Source organism: Scyliorhinus torazame, chromosome 14, assembly GCF_047496885.1.
Source record: "Scyliorhinus torazame isolate Kashiwa2021f chromosome 14, sScyTor2.1, whole genome shotgun sequence".
Taxonomy (NCBI): domain Eukaryota; kingdom Metazoa; phylum Chordata; class Chondrichthyes; order Carcharhiniformes; family Scyliorhinidae; genus Scyliorhinus; species Scyliorhinus torazame.
This window is the reverse complement of record NC_092720.1, coordinates 86,915,434-86,941,161: the sequence shown is the minus strand read 5'-3', so window position 1 is coordinate 86,941,161 and position 25,728 is coordinate 86,915,434. Positions and strand designations below refer to the sequence as shown.

Genomic DNA, 25,728 nt, shown 5'->3' with positions numbered 1-25,728 from the left:
AAAGAGCTTGGGGTGTGTCTGTGTTTGCAGTGAGCTGGATCTGCTGTGATCTCTGCCATGAAAGACTAACTCTGGATCATTTGGGTGATTTAAACTCATAATAGTAAAACCTTTAACCTGATGTGTTTCTGTTTAAAGGTGTTAAGTCTCTTGGATGTTGAAAGGAATAACTGAAGGATTATTTAGTGTTGTAATATTTTTGAGGTTATCTTTGAAGTAAGGGGTGTTAAGAGATCCAGTGTTTATTTAAAAGGTTAAGTTGAGTTCATGGAATAAACATTGTTTTGTGTTTAAAATCCCACGTGTCCATAATTGTAATATCACACCTGAAGAACAAGCCGTGTGCTCGGAAAAGCAGCAATAGCATTAAAGGGGGAGGTTGGTTGAACTCCATGATACATTTTGGGGTTCTGAAAATGCCTCTCCCATAACAATGTATATAGTAGACAAAAAGAATAATCAACAGACTACATTGTCAAATGGTACATCGACAAATAGTGATTGGTTACAGTGCGAAACAAGGGCCAAACAAAGCAAATACATGAGCAAGAGCATCTTAGGGTGTTGTGAATAGTGTTCTTACAGTGAACAGATCAGTCCAAGGGAGAGTCATTGAGGAGTTTAGTAGCTGTGGGAAGAAGCTGTTCCTATGTCTGGATGGGTGGGTCTTTAGACTTCTGTATCTTCTGCCTGATGGAAGAGTCTGGAAGAGGGCAAAGCCTGGGTGGCAGGGGTCTCACAGCTACTAAACTCTGACGATGTTGTCTGCTTCCTGAGGCAGCAGGAGGTGTAGACAGAATAAATGAGAGGGTGGAAAGCTTTTGTGATGCATTGGGCTGAGTTCACCACACTTTGCAGTTTCTTGCAATCTTGGGCCGAGCAGTTGGCATACCAAGCTGTGATGCAGCCGGATAGGATGCTCTCCTATCCGGCTGCATATGGTTCAATTCCCGTACCAGTCTCCCTGAACAGGCGCCGGAATGTGGCGACTAGGGGCTTTTCACAGTAACTTCATTTGAAGCCTACTTGTGACAATAAGCGATTTTCATTTCATTTTACTTCCTTCAGCAAGGCATTTGGGTACATGGTCAGGTCGGTGTTGTTTGTAGGGATTTAGGGAAGTGCGCTTTATATTAGAACCTGCCTTCAGACCTTTGCCAAGTGACTATTTCCTTATGCAGGCAGGTTTCGGGTCTGTACTCATTAGACCAGACACAACGCAGGACATCGTTCGAAGTTTGTGAGAGTTGATGCAGACATGCTGAATTTCTTTAGCTTCTGTAGGAAGTAAAGACATTGATGGGCTTTCTTGACTGTTGCATCAATGTGAGTGGACCAGAACAGACTGTTTGGGATGGTGACCCCCCAGGAACTTAAAGCTATTGACCATCTCTACCTCGCGGCCATTCATGTAGACACGGGGTGGGGAGTGTGTGTCGTGCTATGCTTCTTGAAGTCGATGATCAGTTCCTTGGTCTTTCCGACATTTAGAGTGAGGTTGATTTTGGTACACCATGCAACCAAGTGATCTATCTCCCTTCTGTTGTCTGATTCGTCATTGTTTGAGATACGACCCACACAATCGTATTATCCACAAACGTTTAGATCGAATTGGAGTTAAATCGTGCCACACAGTCATGTGTGTATAGAGTGTACAGTAGAGGGCTGAGCACACATCCTTATGGGGCCCTGGTGTTGAGGATTACTGTGGAGGAGATGCTTTTACCTATCCTGACAGATTGCGGTCTATTGGTAAGGAAGTCAAGGATCCAGCTGCTCAAGGAGGGTAAAGTCCAAGATTGCAGAGTTTGGTTGTTAATCTTGTTGGGATAATGGTGTTGAAGGCGGAGCTGTAGTCTATGAACAGTAGTCTGACGTAGGTGTCCTTGTTCGAGGTGTTCGAGTGTTGATTGTAGGGCCAGGGCACCTGCTGCGGATCAGTGCGGGTGATAGGTGAACTGCAATGGATACCGATTGGGAGGCTGGCATTGATCCGTCTCCTGGCTAACCGCTTGAAGCATTTCATGACAACAGACGTCAGGGACACCAGTTGGTAATTGTTGAGGCACGCTACCTTGTTCTTCTTTGGTACTGGTATTATGGTGGTCTTCTTGAAGGAGCTGGGGGACCTCTGAGTGGAGAAGTGAGGTGTTGAAGATGTCTGCGAATACACTCGCCAGCTGGTCTGTGCAGGATCTGAGTGCTCGCCCAGGGTTCCGTCGGGGCCCGTCGCTTTCTGCAGGTTCGCTTTCAAGAGGCAGCTCTTACCTCTGGGGCTGTAATAGTGGGAATGGGTGTGTCCAGGGTTGTTGGGGCAGGTGGTACTGATGTATTTGCTGTCTGCTCAAATCGGGGAGGGGTACTCCAGCTCCAGAGATACCACCTGGCCTTGCTTTGTAGCCCATAATCTCGTGTAAGCCCTGCCATGTAGTTGACCTGGGAAGTCTAGTATGAACCGGTGTTGTCTTTTGACGTCCCTGATGGCTTTCCGTAAGTCGTCCCTGGATTTCTTATATAGGTCAGGGTCATCAGTCTTGAACGCCTCCGTTCGGAACCTCAGCAGGGAGTGAACCCTTTGGTTGAGCCAGGGTTTCCGATTGGGAACACCCATATTGTCTCCTTTGGTACACAGTCCTCGACACATTTACTGATGAAGTTTGTGACGGTGGTTGCGTACTCTTCCAGGTTAGCTGCCGTGGCCTTGAATATGGACCAGTCCACAGACTCAGTTTAAATAGGGAGTGACTGGAGATGACTCTTTCAGGTGCAAATGTTTTCCTGGGAGTTGAAGAGTTTACTCGGGAAGGTTTGCAGAGGGTGACTAAAACAAAACTTTTGGGTTTGGCAGAAAAGCTGCAGTTAACCCTTATCTGAAGGGGGAGGAAAGTAAAGATCATACAAACAATAGCTCAGCATTTCGATTTGCCAGAGACACAGCCTGAATCATTAGAATTAACCAGAACTCAATTATAAATGAAACAATTATAAATGCAGGAAAAAAGATAAACAGAAAGAAATAGAACTTAAGCAATTGGAAAGGAAATGGAAAAGAGGAAGCTCGAGTAGCAATGGAAAGGTTAGCAAAGGAAGAAAGGGATAAGGATAAAAGAGAGATTAGGCAATGGCATAAGCGAAGGAACTGGGGCAGCAAAGAGAACATCAACAGAAAATGTTGGAGTTAAAGGCAGACGCTGTGGAAGGTCTAGAGGAAAGAGAAACACTTCCTAGTCAAAAGCTTAGTATAGACATGTCTTAATATGTTTAAGGTTTGTTGAGAAAGATGTGGAAGCCGTTTTAAAATTTAATTTGAGCAAGTGGATAAAGAATTGAATTGGGTAGTGGGTAGTGTTGGTTCAAACAAAGTTGGTCGCTAGAACTAATGAAATGTTTGCATCATTATCAGAGGAGGTATCTAGGGATTATGATGAGGTGAGAATAAACATAGTAAGTGCCTATGAACTAGTGCAAGAAGCCTACAGACTAAAGTTTAGAAATCTAAGGAAAGAACCAGGTCAGACATATATAGTGTTCAAAAGAATTAAACAAATTATTTTGATAGGTGATAAGGGCATTAAAAATAGACCAAACATATGACGCTCTTGGGGAAATTGTTATCATGGAGAAAATTAAAGATTCACTTCCAACCGTAGTGAGAACTCACGTGGAAGAGCAAAGAGATAACAGTGCTAGACTGGCAGATGATTCTAAATTAGTTCACAAACTAAAGTCTAGTTTTCGACATCAGTTTCAATCTGTGAAGGATAGAAACTGGAGAAATGAGAAATTCACAAGTGGTCAAGGCAAAGGAGGTTTAGTTGGTAATGTTAAGGAGAGCTTGCCTCAGGTTAAAATAGAAACCTATGATAGTGGAAGAGAGATAAGGGGCTGGCTTCACCCTTTGGGAGGCTAAGTGCTGACGCCGGCGTGGAAACTGTGGCATTTTACGACTGCAAAATCGGCGCCAAACCCTCACCGATCCTGCAACCAGTGAGGGGCTGGCAGCTGCACCGCATAACACTCCTGGCTCCCACGATATAAATGCCAGGAGAACAGCCGGGTCCATGGCCACGCATGCGCATGGCGACGACTTGCAGCGGTTACGCTGTAAAACATGGTGCTGGCCGTACATCGACCCGATCTTCCAAATCGTGCCCCCCTGCCCAGCCCTTGCTCACTCCCCACCAGTCCCACAGCCAGCAGAATGGTTCCCGGCTGGCTGTGGCGGTGCTAGACACAGCCCGCAGCTGCCACGGTGAGTTCCCAACCAATGAGACCACACGTCAACCGCATGGTCGGGAACTCGGCCCATTAGGGCGGAGCATTGGGTCAGGGCCTCCAGGTGACCCATAACAGCGCTCCAACAGTATGCGGCCACAACGAGGTGACGCCATTTCGTATGGGGCGGAGTTCAGAAAACAGGAGTCCAACCGGCGCCACCCCCGATATCCGCGTCGGGGAACGGTGAATCCCGTCCAAGAAATCTTAAGTGTTTCCATTGTAATAAATCTGGACATATGAAGTTGCAATATGGCTGGCTTAAGAAAGGTACTGGGAAGAAAGACTTGGTAAAACAAGATAGGTAGGTTTATTAAAGTGGGAAGAAAATCCATCATTCCAGCGGAAGAAGTGCAACACAATGCACAGTCTGTTCAGAGGTTGGTGAATAAGCAAGTGCCAGGGGTTTTTAAGGAATTTATTTGTGATGGTAAGGTTTATTTGTGTGTACAATGTGGAGTAAGGAAGGAGATTGTTACGACACCCTGGGCTAGTGCAGGGTAAATTCCAGCCCAGGTGCCCCGGAATCACAACACAAGTGAATTAACCAATAATTCTTATAAAAATACCCAAGGTCTTTGGCCCTTGGCTGCCCAATAATTAGTCACCTGGTTTGTAAAGGTAAAGACAATTACTGTTTATTTCTACGAACTATAATGATATGCAGAAAATACAATTGGTTAACTATTAACTAATACCCAATTCCCACTTTAATCTGCCCCCACCCTCTGCACACACATAGGACAAACACAAAGGGGTGGAAATGGGTAAAATCATAAATGAAAAGAAAGAATCTTTGTTTCAGATGATGCTTTTTATCACACCTTTCTTCACCGAAAACTGGTAGGTTAAAATCTCTGTTTACAGCCTGCACTGGTCTTTTCTGTAGAATTGTCTTCATTCAGCTTGTCTGTAGTTTAGTAATGCAGTCCTCACAGCATTCTGGGGAGGCACCTTACTTCCCTTCAAACTTTGCTTTCAGTTTGTGGTTTGTAATCAGGCCTTTGTAATTTCAGGGATCCAACCATCACAGTACGCTTTCTGGAGAGAAATGACACTCACAGGCGTTCTAGAAAGAGAGAGAGATATGGTGACTGGGGGATTTGCACAGTAACTTCATTGCAGTATTAATGTAAGCCTACTTGTGCCATTAATAAAGATTATTATTGTTAGATTGGAGAGAGATTCAGGGGAGTGTAGCAAGAACTTTATTTGTGCTGCTAGGATAAAAATTGAAACTCCATGTGACTCTGAAATGCACTCCACTGAGATATAATCGAATCACCACCTGTTACCAGGCAGAGTATGGTCTTTTGGGCCAATTCATTGGCCACCAGCCAATCAATCAAACCGAGTCCCAGTCTCTCTCACTGGTGGTCCCCTGTTCAAACCAGCACAGCCTAGCAAAGTGATCTCTCCTGTAACTTCTAGATTCTTCTGCTTGAGTTAAACATATGGGCTGCTTGCCTTAAAGAGACATGTCCATTGATCATCCATGGATCAAAACATGAACAGCAAAATAAAAGAAAAGGGAAATAAGAGTATAAACAGGAAGGACCCTTCCAAGATTAAGATCTTAAAGGATATGGAGCAAGTCAGTAATGATGAAAGATAAGGAGGTACGTAGTTTGGAACAAGTGAGAGTACCTTTAAGAAATGGGTGTTTATGACTGCAGTGATGTCAGAGAGTGGGTGGAGCTGGGCTGTCTGTCAGCTTTTTACTTATGTTTTTGAACAGGCTGCAGGGTGTGTTTTAGTTTCGTTTTCAGTGTTGGAGCTGAAACCAGACCAAGCAGGTGTACTGCTGTTCTCTCTGCCATCAAAAGACTATCTCTTGATCATTTGGTGAATTCAGAATTATAAATGTTTTCAGTAGTGACTTAAACCTGAAGTGCTTCTGATAAAGGTTTTGTTTTTAAGTTGTATGGATGTTAAAAAAGAAAGCTTAAAGGATTACTTTGTGTTGCAGTCTTTGGGAGTTAATGGTATTTGAATTAATGGTTGCTAAAATGTTCACTCATGTTTTAGAAAGGTTAACTTGAGTTCATAGAATAAACATTGTTTTGCTTTAAAAAATACTTTTACATTTCTGCTGTACCACTCCTGTAGAGTGGGCTGTGTGCTCCCCATACCACAATCTATTAAAAGTTGTGGGTCAGGTGAACTCCATGATACACTTTGGGGTTCTCTAAACCCTGGCCCATAACAACAGGAAGAGGAGCTGTGGCAGTACGTTCATCTTGATCGTCTGCACTCTCCCCGCCAGGGAGAGTGGGAGTGAGCCCCACCTTTGAAGGTCTTTTCTTACTTCTTACTTCCTCCACCAGGCTGGTCAGGTTCCACTAGTGGATCTGTGTCCAGTCTCTGGCTATTTGGATCCCCAGATAGCGAAATCTGTTCTGGGCTGTTTTGAATGGGAGCCCCTCCAGCTCTCTCTCTCCCCCGTTTGGGTTCACTGGGAATGCCTCGCTTTTGCCCAGGTTAAGTTTGTAGCCCGAGCAGGTTGCAAACTCTTTCAGTATTTGTAGTGTTATAAGTCCCTCCTGTGGCTTTGAGACATAGAGGAACAGGTCATCTGCATAGAGTGAGACTCTGTGCTGCTCTCTGTCTCCTCTCCGGATTCCCTTCCAGCTTTTCGCATCCCGCAGGGCTATCGCCAGGGATTTGATCGCTAGTGCGAACAAGAGTGGGGACAGGGGGCAGCCCTGTCTTGTTCCTCTCTGCAGCTGGAAGTATTCAGAACTGGTGGTGTTAGTTCAGACGCTCGCTTTGGGAGCGTTGTACAGGAGCCTCACCCAGGCGGTGAACCCCACTCCTAGCCCAAACCGTTCCAGTACCTCGAGGACGTTTCTCCATTCAACTCTGTTGAAGGCCTCTTCTGCGTCCAGGGAGACGATCCCCTCTGGTGTTCTCTCCCCGGAGGGGGTCATTATTATGTTTAACAGCTGCCTGATGTTCGCTGTGAACTGCCTACCCTTGACAAAGCCCGTTTGGTCCTCTGCAACCACCTCTGGTACACAGCTCTCCAGCCTTTTGGCCAGGACCATTGCACGTGTTTTCACATCCACATTCAGCAGTGAAATGGGTATGATCCACATTCCGTCAGGTCTTTACCTTTTTTGGGTATCAGTGAAATTGTGGTCTGCGCTAGCGTGGGGGACAGGTGAGTCCGCGAACATGTCCCTTAAGTGTGGGGCAAGGAATGGTGCAAATTTTTGTCGAAGTCTGCCGGGAACCCGTCGGGTCCCAGTGCCTTCCCCACCTGCATGGAGCTTTGATGCTCTCCATGATTTCTCCCAGGTCTATTGGTGCTTCCAGCATCCCCCCCCCCCCCCCCCACGCCCCCCCCCCGTCTGACTTCCCCCACAACTGGTAGTTCCAGTCCGTCTAGGAACTGTTTCCTGTTTCATCCCCGCGCCCCCGTTGGGGGGCTTGGAGGTGTACAGTCCCCGGTAGAATGCCCGATTGACCTCCTTTGGTTCTGTTACCAGTCTGCCTCTGCTATCCTTTAGCTGCGCTATTTACTACCGTAATCGCCTCTGGTCCGAGATGTTTTTTGACAGAAGGCCTTGTCGGCCAGGAGGTCCGTGTCCAGCCTCCACGAGGGGCGCTGCTTTGTCTCCAACCTCACATCCATATAATGTGGAGCATGGTCAGAGACAACGATCGTGGGGTACTCCGTTCCCGTGATCCCTGGAAGCACCGATTTCCCCACTGCAAAGAAGTCGATACGTTGTGTAATTTTGAGAAGTACGAAAATTCCTTCTCTCCCGGGTGCAGGAACCTCGATGGGTCCATTGCCCCCATCTGCTCCATAAATGCTCCTAGTTCCCTAGTCATGCCAGTCTTTTTCCCTGCTCTGGGGTTTGATAGGTCAGTCAGTGGGTCCTGCACAAAGTTGAAGTCGCCCCCCATGATCAGTCGATGTGTTTCAAGGTCAGGGATTTCTGCCATGGTCTTCTTTATGAATTCTGTGTCATCCCAGTTGGGAGCGTACACATTTACCAGTATGACCGGTGCCCCTTCCAGGACACCACTAACCATGATGTACCGTCCCCCTGGGTCTGTCACTGTCTTGGTTTCCGTAAACCTCATCCTCTTGCTGATTAATATTGCTACACACCTAGCCCTCGTCCCGTAGCATGAGTGGTATGTCTGTCCCTCCCAGCCCTTTCTTACCAACAGTCGGTCCTTCTCCCTCAGATGCGTCTCTTGTAGGTAGATTATATCTGCTTTTAGGCTTCGTCGGTGGGCAAAGACTCTGGATCTTTTCACCGGGCCGTTGAGTCCCCTTATGCTCAAGGTAACAATCCTGGTGGCAGTTTTTCGACCCCCCCCCCGGTCTTGTGGGATCATTCATACCTGGTGGACACGCCCCTGCACTCCAGGGTTTCCCTTTGTTAGGGGGCCGTCCCAAATGGCCACGGTCACCACTCTCCAGGTGGGGTGGGGGTGGGGGGGGGGGGTAGTGTGTGTAGGAATGGGGGGTTGATGCCAGGGGCACTGTGCTGCCTACTCACCCTGCCCACCTGTCATGATATGCAGACATGCAGATATTGATATACAGACAGGCACACAGAGAACAGGACATGACCAATGAGCAGGCAGGACACTCAGGGGTGTTATCTCACTAGAAAAGGCACGAGGCACTCACACGCCGCCTCTTTCCACTGATGAACATATACAGAGTGAGTCAGGGTGTATGTACAGTATCATACCTCCAGCACGTGGCTAAGAGCTAGTCTGGTTCAGTCAGACAGAGTAACCACACTTAGGTTAGCCAAGAGTCGAACTCATAGAGAACTGTGCTAATTGTTCAATAAATCAGATTGAACTAACTTCAAGGTCTGGAGTATCTTTTGGTTAAAGCTGCATCCAGTTGCGGTCTGTGTACATAACACATCACCACCTTGAGGAGGTCATGCAGTTTCTTCTGGCACTGCTGGCTGGTCGGGATCGTGTTGATCATGGCGCCTCTGCCACCTGCGCTCAGGCACAGTGGTTGGCAGCCTCTTTCCCAGGCCGGAGTACAGGGTCGCCCACCTCTCCTCCATGGCGTCCAGCAGGGTCTAAAGATTGCCTTCCGTAAAACGGGATGCCACTCTCCTCGGTCATCTTGTTGGCTGTGTTGATGTGTGGGTGGAGTGTGTATATCTGGCTGCAGCTTGTCAGCCTCCGGATTGTCAATCGTGAATCCGGCGAAACCCGCACTGTTTCTCATTGGAATTAATTGCGTTCCACGAGGCACCATGCTAGCCCCTTAACAGTCATTGAATCGGTCCAGGTGGTTGCCAGTTTCACTGTCGTAGAAGTCCACGAATCCTGCCCCGACATCAACACTTAGTCTCAGGAACGGAGAATTCCACTACCAAATTTTCAAAATCTAAAAATCAGCTCATATGTATCACATGCCACAGAAACTCATGACTGCTATCATCTAGAAGGACAAGAGCAGCAGATACATTGGAACTCCATCACCTGGAAGTGCCCCTCCATGTCACTCACCACCCTGACTTGGAAATATATTGCCGTTCCTTCACTGCCGGTGGGGCAAAATCCTGGAACTCCCTAACAGCACTGTGGAGGTTCCTACAGCCCAGGAACTGCAGTGGTTCAAGAAGGCAGATCACCATCACCTCCTGAAGGGCAACTGGACATGGCCAATAAATTCTGGCTTAGGATGTCCCACATCCTGTAAATGAATTTTAAAAAATACAGGGATGATACTCAAGTCTGGGAAACATCCTGTCCTGGTCCAGCAAAGATATATCAACTGCCTTTATGAAGGTTTTCTGCACTGCCTTGACTCTAAGACTTTGAGGCTGTTAGATGTAAAACTTGGCCTTCAGGTACGGTGGCTGGAAACAGGCTTGTCTACTTCAGAACCTGCTAGGTGTTAACTGGCGTGCCTTGCTTCTGAGGTCTTTCACTGGGCCACTTTGATTTTGCTTCTGTGAATTTGGCTGTCTGCCCCTATCAAATTTCTTGAGTCTCAACATCATCATGTGCTTGCCTAACTGATCTTTCCAATCGTCTAGGTAAATTGTTTCTGCTCATGGTCTATTCACATCTGGGGCGGGATTCGCCGAGCCCCCGCCGGGTCGGAGAATCGCCGGGGGCTGGCGTGAATCCCGCCCCCGCCGGTTGCCGAATTCTCCAGCACCAGATATTCGGCGGAGGTGGGAATCACGCCGCGCCGGTTGGCGGCCCGCCCCGGCGATTCTCCGGCCCGTGATGGACCGAGGTTCCACTGCTGGAATGCCTGTCCCGCCGGCGAGAATCAAACCACCTCTCTTACCTGCGGGACAAGGCGGCGCGGGCAGGCTCCGGGGTCCTGGGGGGGGGGGGGGGGGGCGCGGGGCGATCTGGCTCCGGGGGGGTGCCCCCACGGTGGCCTGGCCCGCAATCGGGGGCCCACCGATCCGCGGGCGGGCCTGTGCTGTGGGGGCACTCTTTTCCTTCCGCCTTTGCCATGGTCTCCACTATGACGGAGGCGGAAGAGACCCCCTCCACTGCGCATGCGCGGGGATGCCCTGAGCGTCCGCTGACGCTCCCGCGCATGCGCCGCATGGCAAAGTCATTTCTGCGCCATCTGGCGGGGCACCAAAGGCTTTTCCCACCAGCTGGCGGGGTGGAAATCAGTCCGGTGCAGGCCTAGCCCCTCAAGGTGAGGGCTCAGCCCCTCAAGATGTGGAGAATTCCGCACCTTTGGGGAGGCGCGATGCCGGACTGATTTGCGCCGTTTTTGGCGCCGGTCGGCGGACATCGCGCCGATTGCGGAGAACCCCGCCTCTGATTCTTATTGAAAATGCCTTCTAATCTTGTTACTGAGAGAGACATATCACATCTGGCCTTTGAATGCTGGCTACTGCTGTCTCTAGGTAGATTTCTAACTGTTGCTGGGCAGATCGCATCCTATTATGTTTTGTTGTATTTGTTTTACTGATATTGCTTGGCAAATTCATGACACTTCACAAATTATGGTCTTTCAACTTACTATGCTTGTTCCTTTTTTTTGTTACATCTTCCATCTGAAGATATTATGCTTCTAAATATCTGATTCTTGCACCTTTTTGCTTCCTTTTATGAATTTATGTTTGTGATGTTGAGATATGCATCACTTTGGTTTTGCCAATATTCACTTTCATTCCAGTTAATACTTGCTGTTACTAGTCCATCTGTAAGTTCTTGTAATCCTTCTTCAGTGCTTGCTATAAGCTATTATTTAACAACCTGCCTCCCCCATCCTCAATCTTAATGCCAGATTCTGTGTCTTCAAACATTTTTGATCCCTGATCCTGAAAAGTCATTGCAGAGGACAGGTGAGAAACTAACCCCTGTCAAACTCCTCTTCCAATTACACATGTACATGATTCCGTTATCTTTCCAACCTACGTAATGTCTTTCCGCATTGTCAAGAGCTTAATGCAATCAACCAATCAAATGCTGTTTCAAAATTTGATCCAAACTCTAAACTACATTCATTAATCTTATCTTGCCTATTGCTTCTCATGTCCCTCTTCCTTCCTGGAATCTAAATTGATCATCTCCAATGTAGTTCTGTGCCTTCTCAACTGTCAATAGATAGGCAATCAGGCTAATTGTACGAAGTCAGAAAATTTACATGCCTTTGGCTTCTTTCTTATAATGATTATCATTGTCTGGGGAAGTGGAGGTGTAGTGGTATTGTCACTGGATCAGTAATCCCGAGTCTCAGGGTAATGCTCTGGGGACTTTAGTTCGACACCATGGCAGATGGTGGAATTTGAATTCAATTAAAAAGAAAAATGGAATTTAAAGTCTCATGCTGACCATGAAATCATTGTCAATTGTTGCAAAAACAAACCTGGTTCACAAATGCCCTTTGGGAAGGAAATCTGCCATTCTCATCCAGTCAGATCTACATCTGACTGCAGCCCCACAGAAATGTGGTTGACTCTTAAATACCCTCTCAAGGGCAGTTTGGGATGGGCAATGTAGGCCAGCTATGCCTACATCCGGTAAATGTATTTTTAAAAATTTGCAGTTTAAGTTTTTTCCCCCATGTTTGCAATATATCCCAGCTGCTTTACCAGTTTTTATCTAATTTATTGCTGCTCTTATCTCTCTCTCATAATTCTGGTCCAATTAGATGTCAACAGTAATCATGTTCTAGCTCAATCATCTCAGGTTTTTCATTTTTTGCATATAGTACTTCAATATGCTCCTTCCATCTTTTTATTTCATCAGTTTGTCAATAAAACACCTTCCCTCCTCCCTATCGCTTGTGTTTTCAATTCTTTATGCAGAGTGTCACGAATCTCTTTGGCATAATAAGGTCTACCTTTCCAGTCAATCCAATTATTTTACTATATCAGTCTGCTCTTTCAACCTTTGTCCTCGAGTCTTTCCTGTTACTCTTCCTTTACTCACTATTCAAGTGTCGGTATTTCAACTTTCATTCTTCAAAATTGTTAATTCTTCTATTGTCTCCTTTCTTCCATTACATTGCAGTTATAATTCATGGTTTATTTATCCCTTTTCCTCTTAAAAATCCTAGGCTGCTTGTCCCGTCTTTCTTGGCAGACTCTTTAATGTGTTTCCATTGCTTATTCGTGATGGTGCAATGCTTGTCTTTTCTAGCTAGTGCTTTTCATTTAATTATTTCAGCATCTCTAGGTTCCATTATATTCTGTGTGCTCCACCTTGAATCTTCCTTCAATTGGAGTACTGTTTCCCTTTTTTAATTGGGCAAAATTCTCCCTATGTTTTCTCACCAGAGCTGAACTGCACATGATTCACAATCCTTCGTCATGCAAATTTATTCATTATGAGGATTGCAAGGGATTCTCTAGGTAATCCTACTATCAGACTGCCATTTTGAGCAGGCAGCCCGATAGCTATGTCCACCCCCATAACCTATCCCGCATCGCAATTGAGCCCACCATACTTGGATATTCTGGTTCCCCCCCAGTACGGCGGTGACCCGACCCCCCCCCCAAAAAAAAAACTACCTAAATAAAGAGACCCCTTAATTAAGGAGACCTCTCCCAGAGACCGCCTCAATAAAGAGACCCAGTCCAGAGACCCCCAAAATAATGAGACCCCCCAGTGACACCGAAATAAGGATACCCCCCCCCCTACCCCGGGACCCCTCAATAAAGAGACCGCTGTTAGGAAGCCCTCCAGAAGAAACTGCTGTCAGAGTTTAAGTGCTGTCCATTTCCAGCTGACCACTTCAAAATTACTCAAACATGAAGGAGGGCGATTGGAAAGCACTTAACTCAGTTTGAAGTGGTTGATGTTTATAAACGTTGCAGTTAGAGCACTTCATAGTTACTCAAGCATGAAGAAAGATGAATGTGTGTGTGGAAGCCGAGTAAGGGAAATGAATTAATAGCTTGCAGCTCAAGGATCTGAGGGGGTTTAAACACAGCTGTTTGGTTTTCTCTTTCTAGGAATTAACACGTGGTGCATCCTGTGTATGAGCCGGCAGGTGTATTGGGAGGAAACTCTAGTGTTCTTACTGGCCTCATCAATGACAAACTGGACTTAAATCACAGCACTGGAAAATATGGCATTGGCCATCTGGGAGATGCACTTCTGCTCAACAGATTGCAAAACCACAACCAGATCCTTGGAAGGTAAATAAATTCAGAACAGTGGTGGCCGCCACTGGCAATACATGCCCACCTTGTCCAGTTGGAAGGAAATCTTGTTGCAGGAAACTAGATGTTAATAATGACCCTATCGAGAAATTCAAAGTCTCCTGAGGAACTGTTCCTCAGTTCTGACCGGAAATCTGATTATCTATCACTAAACCTTGTTAGGAATATTGCCTCCATGTGAACTCTGTGTTCATTCCCTCTGTCCTGTGGACAGGCAGGAGGCTGAAGAAAAGGCAGTTACTGCTCCTGCTAGTGTCACTCCTGTTAGTATTGCTCCTTTTGATCCTCCATCAGACATCCAAGATAGAGCTGCATAAGCTGGTCCCGTGCAGTAATGAACAGCAGATCAAATGTCAAAAATGGCCAAGTCAACAGAAATAGCCTCCAAAGTTTGGGAATCAGCTGCAAAGGGGTGAAAATACACAGCCCTGTGAGCAAAGGTCTTTCACTTAGAAAAGAAGCAACTGATCCAGATCATTATTTAAAAGCTTCCCATTAAATTAATTTCACAACCCCCCTGAATCCCTGCTGTGCTTTTGCCTTGGAGAACAAAGTGGCAGATGACTACTGCTACAGTGGATTTATCGGAGAACCTCAATGGGACAGCATGAGGAGATGGACTGGGATGCCGGGTGCATAAGCTGGCCTGCTGGACAACATCCAGTCACTGTCAAGCAGTATGACAGAGTCTAACTCCAGCTTAGCAGAGGGAATAGCCCAGGCTTCTCCAATTGCTGTTGTGTTGCAGACCCAGAAGCACTGCAACTGCTGTCGCCATACCTGTTGCAGCACTTCTTCTGGCACTGGTCACCTCCCCTCTTTAACCCTTTTGAGGATGAAGCAACACACTTTGGCAAATACAGGAAATCCCCCAAACACCTCCAAAAAGAAAGGTGTATTTCCAAACACTGCAATAGAAAAGGTTCCAAAAATTTAACATACCTGAATCACTGTTCCTGGCCCTTTAAATAATGTTATTGAAGGGCCCATCTTGCAGATTTAAACTTCTTTTTTTCAATGACTACATAACATGCAGACACTGCCTGCACATTAGTAACCCAATCTGAGGCCCAGGCATTGCATTAGATAATTGAACTATGCAACAACAGGATAATGCCAAATTTCTGTATCCTGGCAAAGCACCTGCATTTGCCATTATCCTTGTAGAATGCCACATAGGCTGCACAGGAAATGGCTAGGACAGGGTTGTGCCCCAGGGAAATAAAGGCAGGTGCCTGTAGCTGAACTGAATTTTGGAACTCTTCAAAGTTCCAGAAAGACCAGGGAAAACTGGTCATTAACATTGCCTCAACATTGAAACCAACTTGCAAGGTACATGACACTTCTATTGTAATGTGTGATACAAATGTAGCTTAAAATTGAATCAATTTTGCTTAAGATTCAGAAAATTAAAAATGAGAACTAAACTGGTTCTTCATGTCCTAAAATAATTATAATATGGAAATGCAACTGCTAACGCCTCACTTGCACATTCCTGCTAAGTTTCAGCGCTTCAGGGAATCTGGTCAGGAAATTACAGGTCTACAATGTCCAATATTTCTCAATAGTAGACAGGGAAACAACCAGTTTTTGGGGGGTCAATTACTGCCTGACCAGTATATCCTATGGTGCCACTCCTTTCTTGGAGTACTCAATTGGGTAATTCACACTAAAAAAAAGACTTGCATTAGATGGTGCCTTTCAAAACCTCAGGACAACACAAAGTACTTGAGAGCCAATGCAGTGCTTTTTGAAGTGTAGTCACTGTTCAGATGTAGGAAATGGGGCAGCTAATTTGTATGTAGCAAGTCCCCACGAATAGCTATGTGGTAATGACCAGATTGTCTGTTTCAGTGTTCTTGATTGACCTCTTTATTGCACTGTCACAATTTTAATTTTGTATTCACTTTGGAATTATAAACATCTAATAACTGAATACCAAAGAGGCTGGTTATGTTACATTTAAAATAGGTTAAGAACTCTATTTTGTGTTATTAAAGGACTTTACACATATACAAAAGCAAAATACTGAAAATGCTAGAAATTTGATACAAAAACACACTGTTGGAATCAACAAGTCTGGCAACATATTTGGAGAGAGAAACAGAGTTATTGGATGGAATTCAATGCTGGCTTAGAGAGCAGGGAAAGAGGGAGTATTGACTAGTGTAGTCTCAAGTCTTAGATGTTGGGATGGAAGCGGAAAAGATCACAGATGTGAGAAGGAACTGGAATGTAATGCCAACGGCAAATGGCAGGAAGGTAATTTTAATGGCTTTGTATGCAATGAATACTCATTAACCTACAACTTTTAAGCATTAAATTCTACATTAAGTTAGCGGCGAATGGGAATCATGGGCCTTTACTTTCATGATTGGTTAAAGCTGGCGGTGAGCAGCCAAGGCAGTCCTCGACTTGGAAGGTGAGTGATTTGGAACTGTCTGTCATGACTCAGATTTCTTTGATAGAGAGGAGAGGAGGCGGAGAAACATTGTAGGGAAGGTCGAGCTAGGCAGAAGGGAGCTTTTTTCTTAGTGAGGGGAGCTGCCGAGTCAGTGAGAGAAATTCAATTTTGACTGAGAAAAGGTCAAGGATCACTGAGGGAAGGTTGAGTGCCAATGAGGAAAGGTCGAGGGTTACTAGAGAAGATCAAGTGCAACTAAAGTGAAGTCGAGGGTCACTGAGGGAAGGGCAACTGAAAGAAGGTGGTGTGCGATTCTGAGGTCAAGGTTAGTGCAAGCTCTGTCATGATCAGGGTGAGTGCCATTCGGCAAAAGAAGCAAGGTGTTTGGTGGAGGTAAGGTCTCCAATGTAGGGTAATAATAATAATCTTTATTAGTGTAACAAGTAGGCTTACATTAACACTGCAATGAAGTTAAAGTGAAAATCCCCTAGTCGCCACATTTTGGCGACTGTCAGGTACATTGAAGGAGAATTCAGAATGCCCAAATGACCGAACAGCACGTCTTTTGAGACTTTTGTGGGAGGAAACCGGAGCACCCGGAGGAAACCCACGCAGGCAAGGGGAGAACGTGGAGACTCCACACAGACAATGACACAAGCTGGGAACCGAACCTGTTAACCACTGTGCTACCATGCTGCCCAACACAAAACAAAAAGTCTGTTTCTCTCTCCACCGATACTATCACATCTGCTGAGTACTTCCACTATTTTTTTTAAAATCCCAAACAAATACATGTTGCTTGAGAAGCAAGTTAAATGTGAATGCAACAGGGTCCTGAAATTGCACGTGTGGGGTATTGGCCTAACAATGCATGGCCTGTTTAGCTGAAATGTCTTCCCCTAATATTAGAATAGGAAGGCATGGATTGAACGTTATTTCAAGAAATTATATACCATATTTCTGGAGCTGTCTGTATCTTTTGCCTCTTACAGCAAATTTAAAAAAAATCCTCCACTAGTATTTTTAATTTTAAGCCTATGTCTAGCTGTTATTTGCACACAGTTACAGAATATTTTATTGATATGGAGGTGTGTGCTCAAATTTGCTCATGCAAAAGCAACTTAGTCTTTTGAAAGGCCTGCCATAAATATATCATTCCTCACAAATTTGATGAGATCTGTGATATGAACAGCATTTCATGGAAAAACTTACAATTAATGGAGATTTAATATTCTCTTTCTTAAAATACAAGATGCTTTCCTGAATTTTACATATCTGTTGATGACAAGTGCAGCACAATAGCTGAACATTCTAATAAATGCAAAATATAGTGGCGAGAAGTAGTCCTTCAGCAAGAAATAAACTGCAAAGCAATTTAAAATTTGTTAACTGTGGAAATTTAAACTGTCACAAAACAAACTAGCAGTCTTGCATTTAGAAGTTTATAGCTCCATAACCTTCAGACTCCATTAGTTTATATATGGAAGATATCTCCTTTCAAACATAAAGCGGTATTAATTTGTTATATTGAATCCAATAGTGCTTACCATTAGTAAGATTTGCCAGACATCCCAACGATACGTTGTGAAATAAGTTGATAAAATACAATGTGATGAAGTAACAGCAAAGGATTCAGGATATCTGGGACCCAGGTTTGTTGATTTGCTTTTTATTTTAACCCAATTTTTCCTTTTGGGGAGTAGTGATGCAGTGCTGGAACAATTAACATGCTGATTATCAATCTACTGAACCTGTAATCAGTGCTCCTTCTGTGACCAACAAGGCCTAAACAGCAACTTGAAAGTGAATAGTGTTGGCATCTCCTTAACCGATCATCTCCTTTCCCATCATGGGAAAATTGAGAAATTAACAGCTTAAGAACGGAGTAAGAAGTAAAAATAGAATGGGTGAATTCAATGTCAAGTCAGACACATAAATTGAAATAGAGGGAAAGATTGGATGATGAAAAAGAGAAACAGAAAGAAAAAGTAAAATAAATCACTTTAAATTTCACATTTTCACAATATCCAACAGTTGTTAATACCTGAAGGAAGGAGACTTCACACTTCTATTAGCTCCTTTTCATCAGAGAAGTTCATTGGCAGTAATTAACAATTAGCCAAATGCTAAAAGAGTGTCTGACTGCTGATACAGATAAAATGAATTATACTGGCTCCAAGAAAAACTCCTTGCACGCTAGAGCAACTCTAATTTTTTGTAGCAAGTTTAGTTTGCAAATCTCATGTAATTGCAGCAAGTGAACTCCCCCTCAATGCTTTCCAGCGGTGAGCTATTCACATTTAACTATTTTTCATCTTCCGCTGCCTGAAGTACTTACCATTTGTGCATTTTATAGTGAACTCTATTTGTCTCACCATTATTTTGACAGTAAATTATAATTTTGAATTACATTACTTTCTCTAACTGTTTTAGATTAAATTATTTTATGAAACGAATAGGTATAAAAACAGGTCAGATTTGGGTGAAACAGCGCAGCTGGGTCAGAGGGGTTGAGTCCCAATGGGTCAGAGTAGAGGAGAGTTTGTGCAGGGGGTCGGGACCAAAAGCAATAGCAACAGCACCACTCCCGATTGCCCTGGGGAAATACTCAGGGAGTCCGATAATAATAGCTTCATTGAGAATTTGGAGGCAGTTTCGCCAACACTTCGGGTTGGGGGCAGGGTCAAGGGAAATGCCGATTCAGGGGAACCACAGATTTGAGCCAGGGAAGTGGGATGGAAACTTTCGGAAATGGGAGGAGAAGGGGATTAAGACACTAAAAGATTTGTTTCTCGGGTCGGTTTGCAGGATTGAAGGAGGTGGAAGCGAAGTATGGGCTGGAGCAGGGGGAAATGTTTAAATACAAGCAGGTTTGAGATTCTGCCAGAGAGGAGATACAGAGCTTCCCGGTGGACACGGCCTCCACATTGCTGGAGGAGGTGCTGACGACAGGGGGACAGGAGAAGGGGGTAGCGTTGGCGGTTTAAGGAGCTATTTTGGAAGAGGAGAAGGCACCACTGGAAGGGATCAAAGCAAAGTGGGAGGAAGAGTTGGGAGAGGATATGGAGGAGGGGTTCTGGTGTGAGGAGCTCCGGAGAGTGAAGGCCTCCACCTCGTGCGCGAGGTTGGGGCTGATACAGCTGAAGGTGTTATATAGAGCACACCTCACGAGGGCGAGGATGAGCCGATTCTTTGAAGGAGTAGAAGATGTGTGTGAACGATGCGGGGGGGGGGGGGGGCTAATCACGTTCATATGTTTTGGTCATGTCCAAAGCTAGAGGATTACCGGAAGGAGGTTTTTAGGGCAATTTCTAAAGTGGTGCACACAAAACTGGACACGTGCCCCCGGGAGGCCAAATTCGGAGTGTCGGACCAGCCAGGGTTGGAAACGGGTGCGGAGGCAGATGTTGTTGCCTTCGCCTCGTTGATCGCCCGAAGACGGATCCTGATAGGTTGGAGAGCAACCTCTCCACCCAGTGCCCTGGCGTGGCGGGGGGGGGACCTGTTGGAATTCTTGACTCTTGAGAAGGTTAAGTTTGAACTGAGGGGAAGGATGGAGGGGTTCCACAGTTCATGGGCATTATTCATTATGCACTTTCAATAACTGGATAACATCGAACATTAGTTGGGGTGGGTGGGTGGGAGGGTTGGGGGGGCTGTGTATTAATGGTGACTATGGGCGATTCCGGATTTCTTTTTGTCATTTGTTTATGTGACAATGCGGGCTAATGTTTGGGGTTTGGTGGGAGGATGGGATTGTTGTTATTGATATGGGGATTGACGTATTTGTTACTGTTTATTGTTGGTGGGTGTAAATTTGGGAGAAAATGTGAAAAAGTAGGAGAATAAAAATATTTAAAAACAAAAACAGATTTGGGTGTAACAGTAATACAGTATTGTGCTCTACATCAGCTGGAAATACAGATATGAGGTTGCAGATTCTAGCTGAGAAGTAATTGTAAGTGAAATGGAAACCAGGAAGCAGGGTGTTAAGGAAGAATGGAAGGCAAAGGATGAGGACAGATGGATTGAGAAAATAGTGAGATAGAGAAAAAAAACAAAGTGTTGGACAAAATATAACAGGGTGCAATCTTCCCAAAAGGAAACAAAGTCCCCTAGTGAGCGCGTTTAGCCACATGTTTATTGGCACTCAGTGCCGAGAAACACATGGCTATTCAACGCGACTCGCTTTGAATAAGGGGCCTGACCGGGAAACGCACAGTCGAGGCCGCACATATCCCCGTTATTTACAATGGGGAGTTCTGCCCGCTGGAACTGCCCGCTGTAGCGAGAGATCGGGATGTTAGTTTTAAATGGCGTCCTGATCTCCATCCTCCTTCCCAGCAAGAACGCCTAAATGAGTTGAATTTCGTGAGCCAGGTAGATCCCGGCTTTCACCGGCCACTTTGCGCCATGGTGAGATGCTTTTCCGGCACAGTGTGGCCAGAGGATCGTGCCCCCAATCTTTGCAGTGGTCTTGGAAATGATAGCTGGGCACTTGCACATGATGCAACTTATAAATGTGGATATATTAGTTGCCATACAGATACTGAATGACATGTTTTGCACTTGGGAGTTCATGATTTAAGACTAATTAACCACTGAACAGATAGCAAGCATTTTGGACAAATAAAGCCTTTTCTGTATGTCACACAGTATGAAACTGTACAAATGACTTTGCAGAGATAAACCATGTTGCTTAAACACTCGTACAATTATCTTTTTTGCTGCTATAATCATTGAATTTACTTTTCCAGTCTAACATGTAAGAGTTCCATCGATCCAATTCCTTCTTCCACAGTTCTGATTCACTGATGATGCCTGGGGGAAAAAAAGCAATTCATAATTCATCCTTTTCAATGACAGTTGACAATAATTTACTTAATTTAAAATACAGTACTCATCTTGAATAGAAATTTATAATCAATGTTTAAAATATTACAACACTGAACAAAATTATAAAGTTTTAGCAGCAAAAGGTATTAAATCAGGTTTATTGTCACAAGCTGTACTGTGTTAATTTTTATGTGTACTGCATTTTTCACTGGTGTTGGCATCTAAAGCTCTATGTGCTAATTTTGTTTCTGAACATAATAGCAAAGAAATATGCCACTGGATTAGGGAATGTCTCCTTTTTTGGTTGGGCCAAATGGCTTGCATAAATATCTCTTGCTTGAAGCTGATACTATTGCACATCAAGTCGTGCACAAGATTCCTCGCACATTTCTCATTATTCTATAAATGGAAATAAAGCCACAAAGACAAAAACAAAGCAAAACAAATATTAGCTTTATTTGCTTCACTATTTATCCTAAATTCATACTCCACTTCAAAACATCCAAAAACAGAGAGATAAATGGAGCTGTATTAAACAGTAGGAATAAGCTGAGCTGTACAAAGATGTAGCAGGGGTGAATGAACTATTAGTGCATGAACTTTTCAGGATATACCAAAACAATTACAGTTACTGGTACAGCAGAACCTCAAACATTAACTATCTAAATAAATGGTTAAAATGGTCAACTTATTGTTGGGGTTGACTTATGCTTGGTCAGTTTAAGTTGAGTTCCAGTAGAATCTTTCCACACAAAATGTTTTAACACGTGTGAATTTTTAACAATAATTATTCTAATTGAAACTGAATATTAAGCCTTGCACACTGGGATCAGTTGCAGTGCTTTGTAATTATCAGCAATGATCAGCATGATGCGCTGAACCGCCCAGTATATTTCTAATCCTGCAAGCAAGTGGAGGACATAAAAATGTTTTGTTCAAGTATCTTAAATGTTTTTGTTAAAATATTTTGTAAATATTAATTTCATTGCGCAGCGGTTGAATTAAGGTAACAGTTTTCCATTTATTTTCAAGTCTTAGTGGCTAATCTGCTTACTGTTAAAAGAAATATTTGTAAGCACACAAACACACCTTACATCTCAGAAATGTTTCATAGGCAATTAAATACTTGGGACATGCAGTGACTGTTATTTAGAAATACAGAAGCCATTGAACTGACAGCAAGATCTTACAAAAAACAATTATTTTATTGACCAGTTAATTAGATTTTCGTTGTACTGCTTGAGGGAAAGATACTACCCAGTTTTTCCAGTCACTTTTAAACCGTACCATGGGATCTTTAACATCCTCCGGAGGACAAGGTAGATAGGATCTAAATTTAACATCCCACCAACGGGACAACTCAATTGATCTCCTTCAGTATTCTTCTGGAGTGCTAATCGTGTTTATGGTTTAAATTCCTGTGGCAGAATTTGAAGCACTCTAATTCAAGGTGAGTATGGTATCAGCTGAATTAAAACAGTCTTAACTTAAATCTAAGTCTCACGCGGCCTCTCTGATCAATGCCTCAGCAAACCTCGGAGGCCACGTGAAGCCTGGCCTATTAGGGCAAAGTGTGCATGATTTCAGCAGGCTGGGGGCCTTTAAAAGCTGCAGAACAGACCCAGTCTGGGAGAAGAGTTGGAGTCACTGGCTGGTACTGTAATGTTTCTACTTTCTGTAAACAGTTTTTGCCTCAAATAAACTGTCTGTTATCCGCTGATGGTTGCCTGAAGTTCCTGTTCTCGCACTGGTGACGAGCTAACAGGACTCGATTGCGGGACAAGCACGGTAGGTTTTTGAGGCCTAGTTACTAGTTATTTCCAGTGCATGACAGGAGGAGCACCATCATGCTGCTTTTTGGTAAGCTTGAGCCTTTCAATATGGATGAGGAAGATTGGGTGCAATATGAAGAACGCATGCATGACTTTTTCCAGAGCAAACAGCTTAGAAGGTGACAAAATGCAAAAAAATGACTTTGCTCACGGCCTGTGGCACCCAGACCTATAATGTAATAAGAAGCTTGGCTTACCCTGAAGCCCCTGCTTCCAAATCATTTAATGATCTTGTGGAATTAGTTAGAGGTCATTATCACCTGAAACCCTCTATCATCCTTCAGTGGTAAAAGTTCAATTCAATGGGGTGAATCCCAGGTGAATTTGTTTCGGTTTTAATGGCTGGCTTTAGGAAGTTGACGGACTATTGTGATTTCGAGTCATCCTTGAATATGTTACGTGACAGGGTGGTATGTGGGGTGAATATCATGGCTATTCAAAAGAAGTTGTTGATGGAAAGGACAATGGAGACAGCTTTTTCCATGGAGGGGGTCGAGAAAAGCACCCAGGAATTGCAAAACATACCTGGGAGCAAGGTCCACCAGCTGGAGCAAGGGGCCACAAGTAGCAGCACCAGGACCAAAGCTTACAGCGCAGATAGGGGAAGATTCACTCAGGGAGATAACTGGGCAGTAGCTGCCACCTTGATAGGATGCCAAATTTCAACTAGCGTTTTTGTTGCGGAGGAAGCCGCGCCCCAGACAGGTGCAGGTTCCAAGATGCTGAGTGTTTCCGATGCAGTAAAAGAGGTCACTTGAGGCATAGATGCAGAGACAAACAGAGCCTGCACGGCACAGGAAGGGGGGAAAACTGGCAGCTGTTTACAGTATGGAGGAATACCAGTCAACTTAGCGGAACATAAACCACATTGACTTAGGCTGGGTGGCTCCAATAACCATTGTGCTACTTGTCAACAGACGTCCTTTAAAGATGGAAGTAGACATTGGGGCTTCAGTGACCATTATAAGGGAAACAAGTTTATCATTATTTGCCAGATGGGATCCAGCCATTGCATGCTTGTTAAAGAAACACCAGAAATGGTTTTGGGAAGCATCCCAGGAAGAGGCCTTCAGTCAAGTGAAGCAGAGTCTTCAGTCCACTAGTTTACTGATTCATTTTGACCCTCGAAAAGAGTTTGTCCTCGCCTGCAACACGTCTCCATATGGACTTGGGAGCCGTTCTTTCTTATTGATTACCCAATGGAACAGACAGGCCCATCGCTTATATATCCCGAACTTTCTCCGAGGCAGAGAAAGGGTACTCTCAAATTGAAAAGGAGGCATTGGCAGTTGTGTTCAGCGTTAACAAATTCCACCAATATGTCTATGGACGGCATTTCAGGTTGGTGACGGATCACAAGCACTTCTTAGGATTATTCAAGGAGGATAAGGCAGTTCACCACATTGCCTCTGCCCGAATATAAGGCTGGACGTTGCTACTGTCAGCCTATGAATATACCTTGGAGCATTGGCCTGGATCCCAGATATGTCACGCCGATGACTTGAGCAGTCTCTTGTTGCCCTTAAGCTCTACGTCCTTACTGGTCCCTGAGGAAGTTATGATGACTTTAAACTTCCAGGAGACATTATCAGTGCCTCCAAGACTCAGTTTGTGGACACAAAAATATCCTATCCAATCAAGAAGTGGAGATGCCGTCATTGGACTGGGGTGGGCACAGTAAGAAGTCTTACAGCACCAGGTTAAAGTCCAACAGGTTTGTTCCGAATCACTAGCTTTCAGAACGCAGCTGCTTCCTCAGGTGAATGGAGAAGTGGATTCCAGAAACACACATATAGTCAAAGTCAGTGATGCAAGACGATACTTTGAATGTGAGTCATTGCAGCTAATTAAGTCTTTACAGGTGCAACTGGAGAGAGAGATAATCACAGGTGAAAGAGGTGTGAATTGTCTCAAGCCAGGACAGTTGGTAGGATTTCACAAAACGCCAATAATGTTGCTCTTTTTAACTAGATACTGATATGACAGTTATTAATGATGATATTGTTTTTCAGAGTCACCAGGTATCAAATGATACCACCACAAGGTTTTACCGGATATCGATCAAAGACCAAACAACCAGTTAGTTAGTTCAAGTTCAATGATAGTTTATTTGCACACAAGAATTACTTCGACGTGCAACATAAAACACTACAAGCTCATTTACACCTAACGCTACAACAACCTGTATTTAACTTCAGGCACCCGGCTTAATGCAGAGGAACAAGGCCTTTGTTCGGATCTTGCGTGGCTGGGTCTGGAGAAGTGACTTAGTTTCTACTAGGCTCATCCATCTGGTAGCAATCGTTGGTCTTGAACTTGTCTTCTGGTCATGATGCTGCACTTGGTTTTAGGCATAGGTCGGGGCCAAGAGGCCGAGTGCCGGGGCCAAGAGAGACTGAACACATGGCAGTGTCTCTCTTTATCCTTCTGGGGTTTTGCGCTCTTTTGTGCGGTCCTTAGCTTTGGACCCAATAATTCGGCAGGCTTCGATTTCTGCCTTAGATTTTGGCCAATAAAGGGGCGGGTGCCTGTATGGCGGGGCGTGTCCTGAGCGGTCATTGATCTTGGCTTTTTGGGCTCCCTGAGCAAAGGTGGTGGCGCCGATAAGTCTGTTTTTGTATCTGTTACCCGAGTACAGGTCTTTTGTTTTGGGGAAATAGGCCATTAGACTGCAAAGTAGCTGGGGGTTTTGATAGCGTCTAGTTATCTAAGTTGCCAATATACATAAGTTCTG

The 25,728-nt window shown here is 44.6% G+C and overlaps 1 protein-coding gene across 4 annotated transcripts in view; it reads right to left on the bottom strand.

Annotated features, from left to right (window-relative positions):
- Positions 1-4,887: 4,887 nt before the first annotated feature.
- LOC140389861 (cholinesterase-like) overlaps positions 4,888-25,728 on the bottom strand; it is a 54,735-nt gene continuing 33,894 nt past the window's right edge. For 3 of the 4 annotated variants that reach the window (XM_072474447.1, XM_072474443.1, XM_072474446.1), the window contains exon 4: positions 15,779-21,147. In XM_072474447.1, the coding sequence (XP_072330548.1) occupies positions 21,026-21,147 (122 nt within the window). In that variant the 3' untranslated portion in view covers positions 15,779-21,025. Of the gene's footprint in view, positions 5,345-15,778; positions 21,148-25,728 lie in introns of those variants that run through there. The other variant, XM_072474445.1, reaches the window with a different exon arrangement.